The 12,871-nt window shown below is 47.4% G+C and overlaps 1 protein-coding gene across 3 annotated transcripts in view; it reads right to left on the bottom strand.

Moving 5' to 3' along the window:
* SCN10A (sodium voltage-gated channel alpha subunit 10) overlaps nucleotides 1-12,871 on the bottom strand; it is a 92,655-nt gene that overhangs the window by 58,032 nt on the left and 21,752 nt on the right. For all 3 annotated transcript variants that reach the window (XM_044754935.2, XM_070492845.1, XM_070492846.1), the window contains 6 exons: nucleotides 11,278-11,499; nucleotides 10,809-10,872; nucleotides 7,776-7,917; nucleotides 7,438-7,635; nucleotides 6,557-6,727; nucleotides 2,752-3,042 (listed from right to left, as the gene is read on the bottom strand). In XM_044754935.2, coding sequence (XP_044610870.2) covers nucleotides 2,752-3,042; nucleotides 6,557-6,727; nucleotides 7,438-7,635; nucleotides 7,776-7,917; nucleotides 10,809-10,872; nucleotides 11,278-11,499 — 1,088 coding nt within the window. The remainder of the gene's footprint in view (nucleotides 1-2,751; nucleotides 3,043-6,556; nucleotides 6,728-7,437; nucleotides 7,636-7,775; nucleotides 7,918-10,808; nucleotides 10,873-11,277; nucleotides 11,500-12,871) is intronic.

The raw sequence follows: 12,871 nt of genomic DNA, 5'->3' as shown, positions 1-12,871 counted from the left end.
TTGAACTTGGGGTAGGAGCTCTAGCGTGAGGACCAGGGCACAGAGCTGGGGTGCAACCAGAGCCTAGGTTTGCAGCTAATGGAGGGACCTGGGCTCACCTGAGGTTCTGCAAACTCTTGCCCCAGGACAGGTACCTGGGTACCAGGGTGGGGACTGGGCTGCCTCCAGGGTCTCTGAGGTTTCTACCAAAGGGAGGTGACAGCTGCAGGAGTAGCAGGCAGTCATTATGAGACTCTGGGCTGTACACAGGACTTGAGACAGAATTCCTACTCCACAATGGGTTTTCTTGACCTCCCTTCCAATAGGCCCATTTTCCTCCCCAACACACAATCCCGTTCCAATTCCACCCAATCTCTTTCTTTCTGAGGGGATATTTATGTGTGTGTATTGTCCAGTTTTAGTTGTCTGACACAATCCTTTCGACTTTTCCCTCTTCGGGGCTTCACCGGAAGTTCTGTCTGGGTTTTGTGCCAGTTCCCTACTTCTAGTCACAGACACACCCCAGATGTGGGGAGTCCGAGGCCCACGGCAGCTGATTCAGCACTAAACAAACCATTCAGAATCCAAATTCAACAAGCATCTATTGAGCACCTGCCATAGGTGAAACTCATGGGTATACGGTAAGCACTTGGTCCATATAAAGAAAGTTTAGAAAGTTTTCAACAGTTAGGACTCAACAAAAGACACTGACAGCTACTGTTGTCATTTGACAGATACATGTATATAAATGTAGGCACTTTATTATTCTATTTAACTCTTCAGCTATTTAGAAACCTTTTTATAAGGGGAGACACGGAGGCTTGAAGAATTTAAGGACTTGCTAAAGGACTCAGTAAATGGCACAGCTGTTATTGAAACTGGGTCCACGCAACAAGGAAGGTCTTGAAGACTTGGTCTTCATGCCAAACAATTTAACTAAAGTGAATCAAGGTCAGAATATCTAGGAAATAACAAGGTTTCTTGAATGAGGCACTTTCTAGAGTGTTCTGGCACATCCTGCAGGCTGGCCTTGACTTTAGGACTGTGCTGGCGATTCTCTGTGGCTCTTGGAGACCCGCTCTCCATCTTCTCTGCCCTGCTCTGTACCCTTTGGTTCTGGTGAGGTTTGGCCAGTGGGAGGCACAGATAGGAGATTAGAAGCTGGAAGGAGAAGGAGTTGGCTATCTGTCACCTGGCTTCTTCCCTACTGGGCTGTGGCTGGGCTGTGGCTGGGTTGTGGCCACAATCCTCCACCTGAGATCACAGGTTCTGTCTGGCCGCCTCTCACACACAGCTGCAGCTCTTGCCTTGTTCTGGTTCTGGTCCTTTCCCTCATCTCCCAGCCAAGGTATGTCACAGAATCCCACTTTTGCTGGTCTCTAGGTGCCTCACTGTCCCTTCTTAGTTCCAGAGTCCAGTGCACACCTCTGTAAATACTTCAATAAACTCTTTCCCCTTGCCCATTGAAGTGGTTCATCTGTCTCCTGCTGGGACCCTGAATTACATGGCGTCCAATCAGAGAGGGAGCTAAGGTAACTCTGTAAGACTTATCCAAGTCAGTAGAGCCATATATTGGTCAGTTCACCACTCTGTTTGCAAACTGCTCTGTGTCCCTGGTCGGCAAGAGAGGGCAAATGAAAAACACTAGAAGCATCATTATTACTGAAACTGGAGGGAGAGCTCAAATTAAATCACAGTTCCCAATCCAATGAGGAGTCTCTGGTTTGCCATTACATTCTGTGATTATTCTGTTAAGAATGCTAGCTAGCTAGTCACCGTTGCCTAATTTGTGCATTTTGGCAAGTTATCTCTGAGTAAAGCAGGGAATACTTAGCTTCTGCTGAGATCTGTCCAGGGTACCTCCCAGGATTTCTCTGGGTCCCATTTGCCAAGCCCAGGGTAGTGTGCACAGAGCTACAGGCAGGAACAGAAGAATTTTCAATTTTTCTCCTACTCATCCAGGGAGCAAGCAGGCCCATCTTTAAAGCAGTGATATCGACCCTGATATCAGTTTCCCCACATTAAACCCAGCATATATGGGGTTAAAACCAAAACACTCATTCCCTGCTTACTCTCTGGCTTCCTGGCTCCAGAATCTACTATCCTCCATGGAGACAGACACCGTCAAGGACAAGCATCTGGACTATCTCCTCCCCACAAAGAGATACAGACTGGTGGGAAAGCTGCTGACCAGCAAGTTCACAGGCTCCCTTCTCTCTGTAGGTGTCTCAAGGCCAAAGACAGGCTGGTAGGAAACCTCCGACCAGCAAGGCCATATGCTCCCCCTCCCCTACCTAAAACCCCAAATAAAAACCCTTCCTTTTAGCTATTCGGGGAGTTTGGGATTTGAGCGTTAGCTGCCCTCTCTCCTTGCTCAGCGCTGTGCAAAAATAAAATTCCTACTTTCTTCCACCACACCCGGTGTCAGAGATTGGCTTGCTGTACAATGGGTGAACGAACTCACTTCAGGTTCGGTAACAGCAGTGGTGTTGAGAATGGACAGAGAAATGTTGAAAAAAATATGGGATCAACCAGAAAACAATCTGTATCACTGTACTGCAGAGAAAACCAGAAAACCTGTTTGACCTCAGGTGAACTCAGTCTCTCTCTCTCTGGGTCTCACTTGCCCTGTCTGTAAAATGGGGGTAGATGGGAGGTGTTGAGCCGAGTGAGGTTTAAAGGACCCTTGCGTAGGTGACATTCAGGACCTCTTGGCCATAGGCCTCTAGCTGGAGGGCAGCCCAAGAGAGTCTGGAGCATTCACAAACTCACCGGAACTTCGATGGCTCCAGGGGCGAGCTCACCAGTGGGCAATGTGGGGTGTCCATCTTCTCCACCTGAACCAGGGTTGGGGGGTTGAGGCAGCGGACTCGTGGGGAGGGGCCCTTGCTGGCTGGCACCTCTATTCAGCAACAGGGATCCCCGAGGGCTTTCACTGCCTTCAGGAAAGGCTCCATCATCGATGACCCCATCAGGGAATGAGACGTCTTGGGCAGGGGCCCGGACATGGAACACACTGCCATGGCTAGCCCGGCGTCTTCCAGAGGTGAGGCCTAGGAAAGACTGGACATTGCCCCAAAGGAGCAGGAAAGAAGGCAGGCTGGCAGCTTGTCCTGCAGGCAAATCTGGAACTCAGCGCTTCCCTCCACCCACTCCCATTTCCCTGCCCTTATTCTCATGACCTTCCAGCATAAAATTAAAGACACAGATCCAATGGGTATTCTAGGTAAACATGGGTAGAGAACAGGGAAAAGAATATTCTTGACACAGCCTGGGAAAAGGCCAAGAGAGATGAGAGATTACAATACTTAGGATCAGCAAGTAGGTCAACATAGCCAAGGGCATGTCAGAGGACAATCTTGTCACCCAGATTGGTCATAGTGTTGGACAAATCTGTCTCCAGTTCCCTGCTCCGCATGCCAACTTATGACCTAGAGAGACTATTATGCACACCAGTACTGGAACAACCTTGGTAAACGGTTGTTGAATGAACGGGTGCACTACATTGTCTGAAAATTAGGTTCTACAATTCATTAGACTCAGCCTATATGGATGTGAGAGTTTGTGTTGCAAAGGAGGAGACAAGAGCTTTGTAATGTAATGAGCCTCCAGGATCCCTCAAGGCAAACTGTGAATAGTCAACAATGGGGAGATTGAAGATAGCATAGCAGCCCAATTTCCTGGAAGAATAATGCCATTCCTCCAAATCAATAAACATTTCCCATCAAAATCTTCCTGTGAGGGAAATGTGTGGCTTACAGTTGCCAGAGAAAAGGAGCTAATTTATAGGTTCAAAAGCCCTGGAGAGTTAATATGATGGGTTGGCTAGTTCCCATGACCACTGTGGGAACCTGACCATAACAAGTTATCAATTCTGTCCTCAGGTCATATAAAGTATTTCTAAAATCTAACCAATGACTTCCTACCAAACTCCAATGATACTACTGAATTTTCCTCCCCTTCCTTAATTCCTTTTATTTACTAAACTACCAAAGTTGGGACATTTTATCAATCAGAATCCTCTTTACTTATCCACCTATCCCACAGAACTGAGGTTTTCTTTCTTGATAATTTGGAGCTCAGTACTGTTCAGCAACTACCATTGCAATCCTGGTATTCTAAACTGAGCACCTTTGGCCTAGAATATCTGCCCAAGGACTGTGGAACTCATAAAAATCCACAAATCCTTCACACTTTTTGAACTGGCATATCACACTTTAAGAATTGGCGGATCCTTATTAAAGACAGGATAACTGAATTATTTGCACTTGGGCACTAAGCAAACTAATGAAGAAACTAAGAAGAAAATTTTGGTCCCATATTTGACAGTCTGTACCTCCTTGGCCACCAATTAACATTTCAGAATTAACCTATTTGACGAGTGGTGGGCAATGTCCTCTGAATCTAAGTGTTAGACTTGCCTTAAAATGCATCATCCAAGCTGGCCATCTGGTATCCTGTGGGTTCCCCCAAATCCTTGGTGTGTCTCTCCTAGTCCTAGGTGCTACCCCAAACCTTTCTCTCATTGCTGCTGGTCAGAAAATGGTTTTATATAAAAACTGCCTATGGCCTATTTTCCACATGAACACACCTGGAAAAAGAGGAAGGGAATGTCTTCTTGAATGGGCTCCACTCAATCAGTTAGGATTAAATAAGTGCCCAGATGGTGCCTCCTTGTCTTTGCACTTAACATATTCTTCTTTCTGCCTGGAAAATACTCCTTCCCAAATCCTCCTAGTCCTCAATTACTGGAGGAACCTTTACTCACTATTTACTATTCATTTCAATTATCCCCTTCTCCATGAAGCCTTTCCTGACATACCCCCACCCCCATACATCTATTTCTAAAGCACCATGTATGTGTCTCTAATACAGTATTTAACACATAGCTGTTTTTATATCTGCCTCCTCCACCCAAATGGAATTCCATGAGAAATGGACCATGTTTTAGTCATCTCTTTATACCAAGCACCTAGTATTGTTAACTTAAAAAGACACAGTTCCTCTTTTTTCCCTCTGAAGGTAAGCCCAGATGGAGAGACAAGCACAGACATCAAACAATTATTGGATCTCCAGGCACGAATCTATGTGGGGCTAACTGAATGGGGGAAATTAAAGTCCAATTCAGAGCGTCATTGACATTCTGTGGATGCTGTGGTTCATTCTGATCTATGATTGCCAGAGCCCTAGTCAAATCTCCTTTGAAACATCTTCTGAACTGTGCCCATGATGCCAGGTACTGCTCAAAAGAGGCAGAGCAAGGGGCAGGGCAGGCAGTGCATCAGTTAAGTTTACACATTCCACTTTGTGGCCCGGGGTTCCCCGGTTTAGATCCTGGGTGCGGATCTATGCACTGCTTGTCCAGCCATGCTGAGGCAGACAACTCACATATAAAGTAGCAGAAGATGGGCATGGATGTTAGCTCAGGGCCAATCTTCCTCAGCAAAAAGAGGAGGATTGGCAGCAGATGTTAGCTCAGGGCTAATCTTCCTCAGGAAAAAAAAAAAGAGGCAGAGCAAGGAAAGGAAGAGCACAGACCTTGATAAATGCTGAAATGTGAGTATCACTGAGGCCAGTGTGCATGTGAGCACATCTATGTACATTTATGCACACCTAAGTCTGGGAGTATAGAGATAGGATTCCAAAAAGTGGGACATCCTTCAGATGAGCACAGGAAAAGAGACTGAGAGGGAAGTGAGGGTCAGGAGGCCCGAAAAATAGCCATGTTGATCCCCTTTCCCATACCATTAGTCTGGGAACTACCCTCCACAAGGGGTTATTATCTCTAAAGCCTGTGGAAAAGGCGTAACTGGGGTACACAGGACTTTCAAGTGAGAGGGAGGAGGTAGGAGGAAACTTTGAGAGTACAGGGAATCTTGGAGTGGGAGGTAGAAGGTTATGATGTTAGGCAGAATTGCTACAGGGTCTGAAATGAGGTACTGAAGTTGTTCTTAGGCTGGATTGCATCACAGAGATGAGTGCTGCGTTGCTCTGTGCCAAGGAGAGGTGAGAGTTTGAGCTGCGGGGGCTGAGGTACGAGGTCAGAAAGAAGCTTGTAAATAATTTCAGCACCATGGACAATGACACCCGTCCCCTCCTCCCGCTCCGGAATTGCAGGTAAGAATGTCAGGAGGAAGACGACCCTTGATGTCTACAGGTCCACAGACACCTCAAGGTCAGAATGTCCAATGTGAGCTTACCATCTTCCCTACAAAGCTGGGTTCTTCCTCAAGTACTCCTGTTTTAGAATCATTACTCATCTAATTGCTCAATCCCGAAACCTGAGAGTCATTTTGGACTCCTCTCTCTTTTTTCCCACATTCCACAGTCCCAATCTTGTTGATTCCTCCCCACCACCATAAGTCTTTATAATCCACCCCTTTTCCCCATTCACAATACTCCTGTCCTAGTTTAGGCCACCATTGCGGGGTGGGGGTGGGGTCTGGATTACTAAAACATCCTCTTAATCTCTGTACCTCTAGCTTTTTCTCTGCTACAAACCTCTTCCCACTTCAACCTATTGTTCATGGAAGCTGCCAGGGTGTGTAATCTTTGGAGCACAACTTGAGCCCCTTACCATCCTGCGCTGGTTGTAAGGCTCAGATTGGGGCGATTTGTTGTCATCTGTGGAGTTCTCTGACACCCTTGGCTTCATTCTGTGCCTTCTGTCATTGGCATTTTTGGAGGCTAAAGGTGATGCATTGTAGGAGTGGAGAGAGGCTGTGTCAATCCCCAGTGCTGCCAGCATCTGAAGAGAGAGAACAGCAGTTGAATCCAACAGTATCTGGTTGAACTTAGCATAAATGTATTCCCTAGACATGGGGTGTCACAGAGGTGAGGGTGTCTGAAACAGAAGAGGTCAGGATTAGGACCTGGGTGGTAGTGGGATTGAGACATGACAGGAAGAGTCACCTCTAGGTCACCTCCCTAGCTCCCACCTTGTAGTAGACCCTATTGATGCTCTGCCCGGATCCCTTTTACCAGGTCAGTACACCCATCTCCAGCTGCTTGAGTGTTAGCTGATAATGGACCACAGCTGCAGCATTCTGCAGAAAATTTCCTTTGACTACATTTGTCTGGGGCAGGTGTAGGGGTACAAAAGGCCAGCCCTCTTGCCTCAGAGTAGGGCTAACTCTGTGGTATGTCATGCCCCAGCACTCCCCATGGGATCAGGCTGAAGGTAGTCTTGCTGAGGCCACCTTCTTGTGTAATTCTTACCCCGTCCCATGCTGCTTCCTTCACTCTCCTTCTTAGAGAACCCCTCAATAAATTATTTGCATGAGATCTTTGCTCAGGTTCTTCTTTTGAGAAAACCTGCCCTGAGATCATCCCTGAGGTAAGATGAATCTTCCTATAGTTTTCTAGAATAATAGCCTTAATCTAAGTGGCTGATCCAGACCTCTGCCCAGGAATGTACAGTTTGCAACAGCCTTCACAAAGCTTCCACCCCTCACAGACCTCCTGCTCCTTCCGGAGCCTCTCAAGGGCCTCCTGGAATGTCTTCTCCTTGGCTTCAATTTCATCAATAGTTGCCTGGTTCTGCTCCTCATATGCCATGGTGACCACAGCCAAGATCAGGTTGACCAGGTAGAAAGACCCCAGGAAGATGACGATCACAAAAAAGACCATATATGTTTTCCCAGACACCCTCAGGGTCTGCAGATTCAAGAGAAAGAAGAGAGATATATACCCAGAGTACAAAGGCCCCTGACATTGTCAGGCTCCTCCAGGAAAAATGTAGCCATACAGCTGACCCCCCTCCAACCAAGTCTGTAGGGAGACAGGCAGATCACTACCTGCTGGTAGAGGCGTTCCCATGAATCCTGTGTCATGAGGCGAAACAGTGAGAGGAAAGCCCAGGCAAAGGAATCAAAGCTGGTGTAGTTAAAATCCGGGTTGTCAGATGTTTTAAGGCAGAGATAACCTTTAGGACAGTGGCTGTAGCAAAAATAGAGAAGGTCATCAATTGCACAGCCCCCTGTTTATTGAGGGTAAAGCAGCCCAGGGCTACAGGAAGACCACAGGGTTTGAAGCCAAAGATTGGCCTTCCTCTTATTAGCTGGATGACCTTGGACACTTAGTCTCTTTAGGTCTCATTAATGGGACCATTGCCCAAATGGTTTCATTGCCCATTAAATGGGGTTGAAAATACTTTCACTTCATAGTTTCATGCACAGGGGAGTGGCTTGGGGATGGCCAACTGACTGCCCAGACATGACCCTATAAGGTGGTAAGCTCTTTGCAAGTTCACACCAGGGGATGGAGAGTTAGTACCAATAATGGAGATTTAAAACCTGAGCCAGATGGCATCACCTGCAGAGTTGTCTATCAAAGGAGGACTCACATTAGCCAAGTCCACTGACCAATTATACATAACAATGAAAACAACACTTTCCAATTACTGAGCACTTACTGTGTGCCACTCTCTCCCCTAAGTGCTTCAGACACACTATGATTTAATCATCTCAACAATCCTCTTTTACAGATGTGGAAGCTGGGGTTCAGAGAGAAGAAGTCAGTTGCCTAAAACCACACAGATGCCAATGTGTTTATTTAAAAGGAGAAATATAACTGTCAAGTAGCCTATGAAGACTGACCTATGAAGGAGGGCCAAACTGAAGATGACTGCTTGGTGAGTATTGGGGTGGGGGTGCTGGACTCCTCTCTCTTATAATAAGGGGATAAGTTGGTGTCAAGAAGTATCTCTAAGCTCAGGGCATGCGAGGTGCTCTCGTACATTCTAGTGGGATGATCTGACTGAGAAAACAGTCATGCCTTGTTTATAGTTTGGGGTGCTACTGCTCCAGGATTCCTCCACCAACACTGACTTCTGGGGCTCTCTTTATTCCAGACAACTACGCAAACACACAATCTCAGGGCCCATACAATTGACTAGGGTCCCAGCAACTTGATTATAATCATTCTCAATTCTGTCTCCAACTTTGGTTGGAGATGTGCGAATTCCCAAACTCTGTAGGCCCACAGGTAAAGACGGTCTCTTGGTTCGCTCTCCCAAGGAACTAGCCAACCCATTACCTATGTTACCCATTTCCAGGTCTTCCATGGAACCTCTCTATAGCTGCTCCACATCAACAGCTAATGGCTCTAAGAATCAAATGAGACCACGATGCAAAGCTTCTTGCATGGTACCTTCAGCATAGCAAATATTATATGTAAAATGCAAAGTTAAAATCCCTGCTGTTTTTGACCTGAAGCTACCAAAAGGATGGACTGGAATAACACATGTGAAAGAAAGCTGAAAATCATCAAGTATTTCCTAGTACTTGTTCTCCACCTTGAGACCTCAGACTTTCCTCCCACAATGCCACTGGTCAGTGCAGGACTTCACTCAGGGCTCTGGCTTCTCTGTGGCCCAGCACAGGACCCAGCTTTGGTGTTCACAGCATGCCCTTCAGGGCTCACTCTGCCCATCATCCTGAGCTGACCGCCACTTACCATCCCAGACCTACCCACTTCTTTGCCGCCTGGCCAGGACCTGCCCGGCAGGATGTCTGGTCTCTCTTGGAGCTGGAGCTGGGCGGGCAGCATGGATGGAGCCCACAACTTTACTACGAACAGCCCTTGGGCTACTCTGGAGCCGCCACCTTGAGAAATGCCATTATCCTGACAGGAAAAGGACATTGAGGGGGCCCTATGTTTAAATTTAAGTCAAAGGCAGGTGAAAATTGACATTGGAACAATCCTCTCCCTGAGCCAAACAGCCAAATGCCAAGTGCATTTGTGAAGAAAGAGGTCAAGGAGCCTATGTTGATCAAATTCTCCTATTTGTCCCCACTCCTCAGCTGTATCAGAGATTGTTTTCCTAGTGAGCTGAGTAAGGCAGAGCTCCACACAGGTCTCACCCAGCTCCACTTGGGCAATATGGGGCTGTCAGCCATTCAGGGAGTGGGATCATGGGGGTTTAGCGTTCCAGATCCCCAGCCATGGAGATGAGAGAGATAAGCCTTTCTAATCTGTTGCCTGGACCCTTTCTGTCCACGCCTGCTCCAGTGGTCAAAGCAGCTGGCAGACCTGAGGGGTCTCTTACCCATTACTTTGTCTCACATCTTGTTCTGCCACCTGGAATGGCTTCCATCCAAACTATCTCTTGTTCAACCAACCTGGAGACATCCCGCCTGCCCTTCATAGCTCACCTCAGCCCCCGCAGACAGCCTTCCCTGACCTCCTCCCCTGCCTCACACCATCGCCTCACTGTGTTTCCCCAGCCAGTGGGGCCTCTAGCATGGCACTGGTTCTCCATCGCGTAATAGCTCAATGGATATGCATCAGAGCTCACAAACTGGCAGCTTGCAGGCTGAATTTGGCTTGCAGAAATATTTTATTTGGCCCACAATATGGAGACATTTTTTGGAATTGGTAGAGAATATTTATAGTTGGGAAATTTCACAGAAAAATCTAAATTTCCAGTCTCTCTTTTAAAAGTTGGAAGAGCTGGAAGCGGTGGACCCACATGACAACCAAAAGCTGTACTGAGCAGTGGCTGTCCCCTTTATCTGGGGCATGAACTCTCACTGCCATGGTTCTGCCCAGCCTATTCCTCTCATTTGTTGTGATGTGTCTGACCTTTGTAAGAATTTGAAATTGTGAAGTTGGATGCATGTGTCTCTTCCTCTTTTGTGTGAGGATAATGAAACCCACGTGATTGCATTGTGGTGATTAAATGTAGAACATTTGACACAAACTATATTTAATAAGTATTAGTTCCTTCCCATGGTAGATTGTTTTCAAAAATGGCCACAGGAATGCTGATGACAAGAAGGAAAATGGACTACTGGGCATTGGTGATTTGTCGTGGGTTGGGCACTCACCCTGCATCAGATCCATTGCCACACAGTAAGGGATCAGAAGTGCCCTGCTTAATGAAGTAGAAATCTGCAAAACAGAGGAGGGAATGAAAGCCTCATCTATTGTTCTGGACGTTCCAACCCAAGCCTTGTGCGGTGAGGGCAACACCTCCTAAGTCTTCTGCACAAGCAAGGTGAGTTCCCTCAGCTACGTGCACTCAGTGGGCATGCTGGGACACTTGGAAGGGGAAAAGTCCCATCTGGGGACAGAAAAGCTGAGCAGTGACTTCAGCTCCGAGCCTCCCCCAGCAGAGGCAGAATGGTCTGCCTCTGGATTTATAGCTCATTTCCTTGTCAAAGGGACATTGGGCAACAGAAAATGAAGGACCCGCAAGCAAAACACAACTCAGGAGAAGCACTTCAGCAGGAAAGAGGAATGAAAATATATGTCTCTACAGGTCTGCAGGGGCTTCACACCCCTTGCCAACCAGACCTTTGTCCGTATGGCAGAAATTCGACTGGAGTTTTTCGTAAGAGGAGTAATTGGCCGTCTCGTTGAGAGTTGTGCAATCTTTGACACATTTGTTCTTGAGGTTGCCCTTGAAGAGCTGCAGGCCCACCAGGGCAAAGACACTCAGGCAGAAGACGGTGAGGATGGTCACATCAGTCAGCTTTTTCACCGAGTGGATCAGGGCCCCCACGATGACCTTCAGCCCTGCGGAAAGATGACAGCGACACTCCCACATGGATGAGGTACCACACACAGAGCATGTGTGCCTGGCATGCTTGCATCTTAGCCATCCTACCCTCTCCCTACATGCAGGTGGGAGGTATTTTACAAACTCTAGGGCAGTTCCAAGCCCAGTTCCTCATCAGAACCTTGCAATAACCCTGAGAGGCGGGCAGGCAGGCAAGCAGAGATTATTGTCCCATTATAAAGATGGGGCAACTGAGACTCAGGCAATGCATTTCTTGTCATCTTAAGCTAATAAATTCCTCACAGTAGCAGTTCAATTTAAAAAACAATTGTTGAGTATCTGCTATGTTCCAGGCACTGTGCTAGACGTGAGGCTACTAACTTCACTCCAATCATTTGGCATCTGTCTCTCTGCACTCACCTTAGTTCTGGGAGGCAGCTTGAGGCTGGGGACACATGAGCCTCAATGCATGTGTGTGTGTGTGTGAGAGAGAGAGAGAGAGAGGGAGTGAGAGAGAGAGAAAGGCATACAAGGGAGATAGACTGAGACAGAGAAAGAGCGACAGAGACACAACAACACTAAGAGATGAACATCACAATAGAGTGAGACCATGAGAGACACTGAGAGAGTTGCTGAGGCAGAAACAGAGAGAATCTAAGAAGGAGCTATCCCAGAGTCAAGTACAGCTGGCAGCAAAGATGGGGCCCCTGCTTATTTGAAGAAGGATAATTTGTCGCTCTGGCAAAAGAAATCAGCTTCTTTGGGAAAGCAGCTTCATGGGTAGCAGGAAGAGCTCTGACCAGGAAAGCAGTCTGGGATCTATCCTTGCCTTGTCATTTTGTTCAACAAATAACCCACTGAATATGACCCGTGTTAGTCCCTGGGCTGGGAGCTGAACAATGGTGAAGGCACTGGCATGTGGTGGGGTTGTCTGAAGACTGAAGGGAAACTCTGTAGGATTATCAAGCAGGTGGGCACAGATAAGAGCAGCCCCCAACTGAAGCCTGGAGTGGGGATGGCGTGAGATGGAGGGTGGGGAATTGAGACAGACCAGGGAGTCTCCTCGAGGAGGTTGGCAGAGCCCTGAGGAGCGAGTATGAGTTGAGTAAAGAGAGGAGGAAGGACTCTCCTGATGGAAGGAGCAGCATGGTCAAAGGCTGAGGGACGAGCAGAAGTGTGCAGTATTTGTGGAACCACAGGTAGATTTTGGAACCAGATCTGAGGCAGACAGTGGAGAGAGATGAGGCAGGAGAGGGAGTCTGGAGAGGGCAGGTCTTGTAAACAAGACTCAGGGTCTTCCTGGCTAAGAGTAGGTAAGAGTGAGAGCAAGTGGCAGAACTGACTGCTTATTGCTAATACTCTCTTCATGAAGAAGCTTGTCCAGTGGGA

This window comes from Equus asinus, chromosome 21 (assembly GCF_041296235.1).
Source record: "Equus asinus isolate D_3611 breed Donkey chromosome 21, EquAss-T2T_v2, whole genome shotgun sequence".
NCBI classification, from domain to species: domain Eukaryota; kingdom Metazoa; phylum Chordata; class Mammalia; order Perissodactyla; family Equidae; genus Equus; species Equus asinus.
The sequence above is the reverse complement of the archived record's forward strand: the minus strand, read 5'-3'. Positions and strand labels throughout refer to the sequence as shown.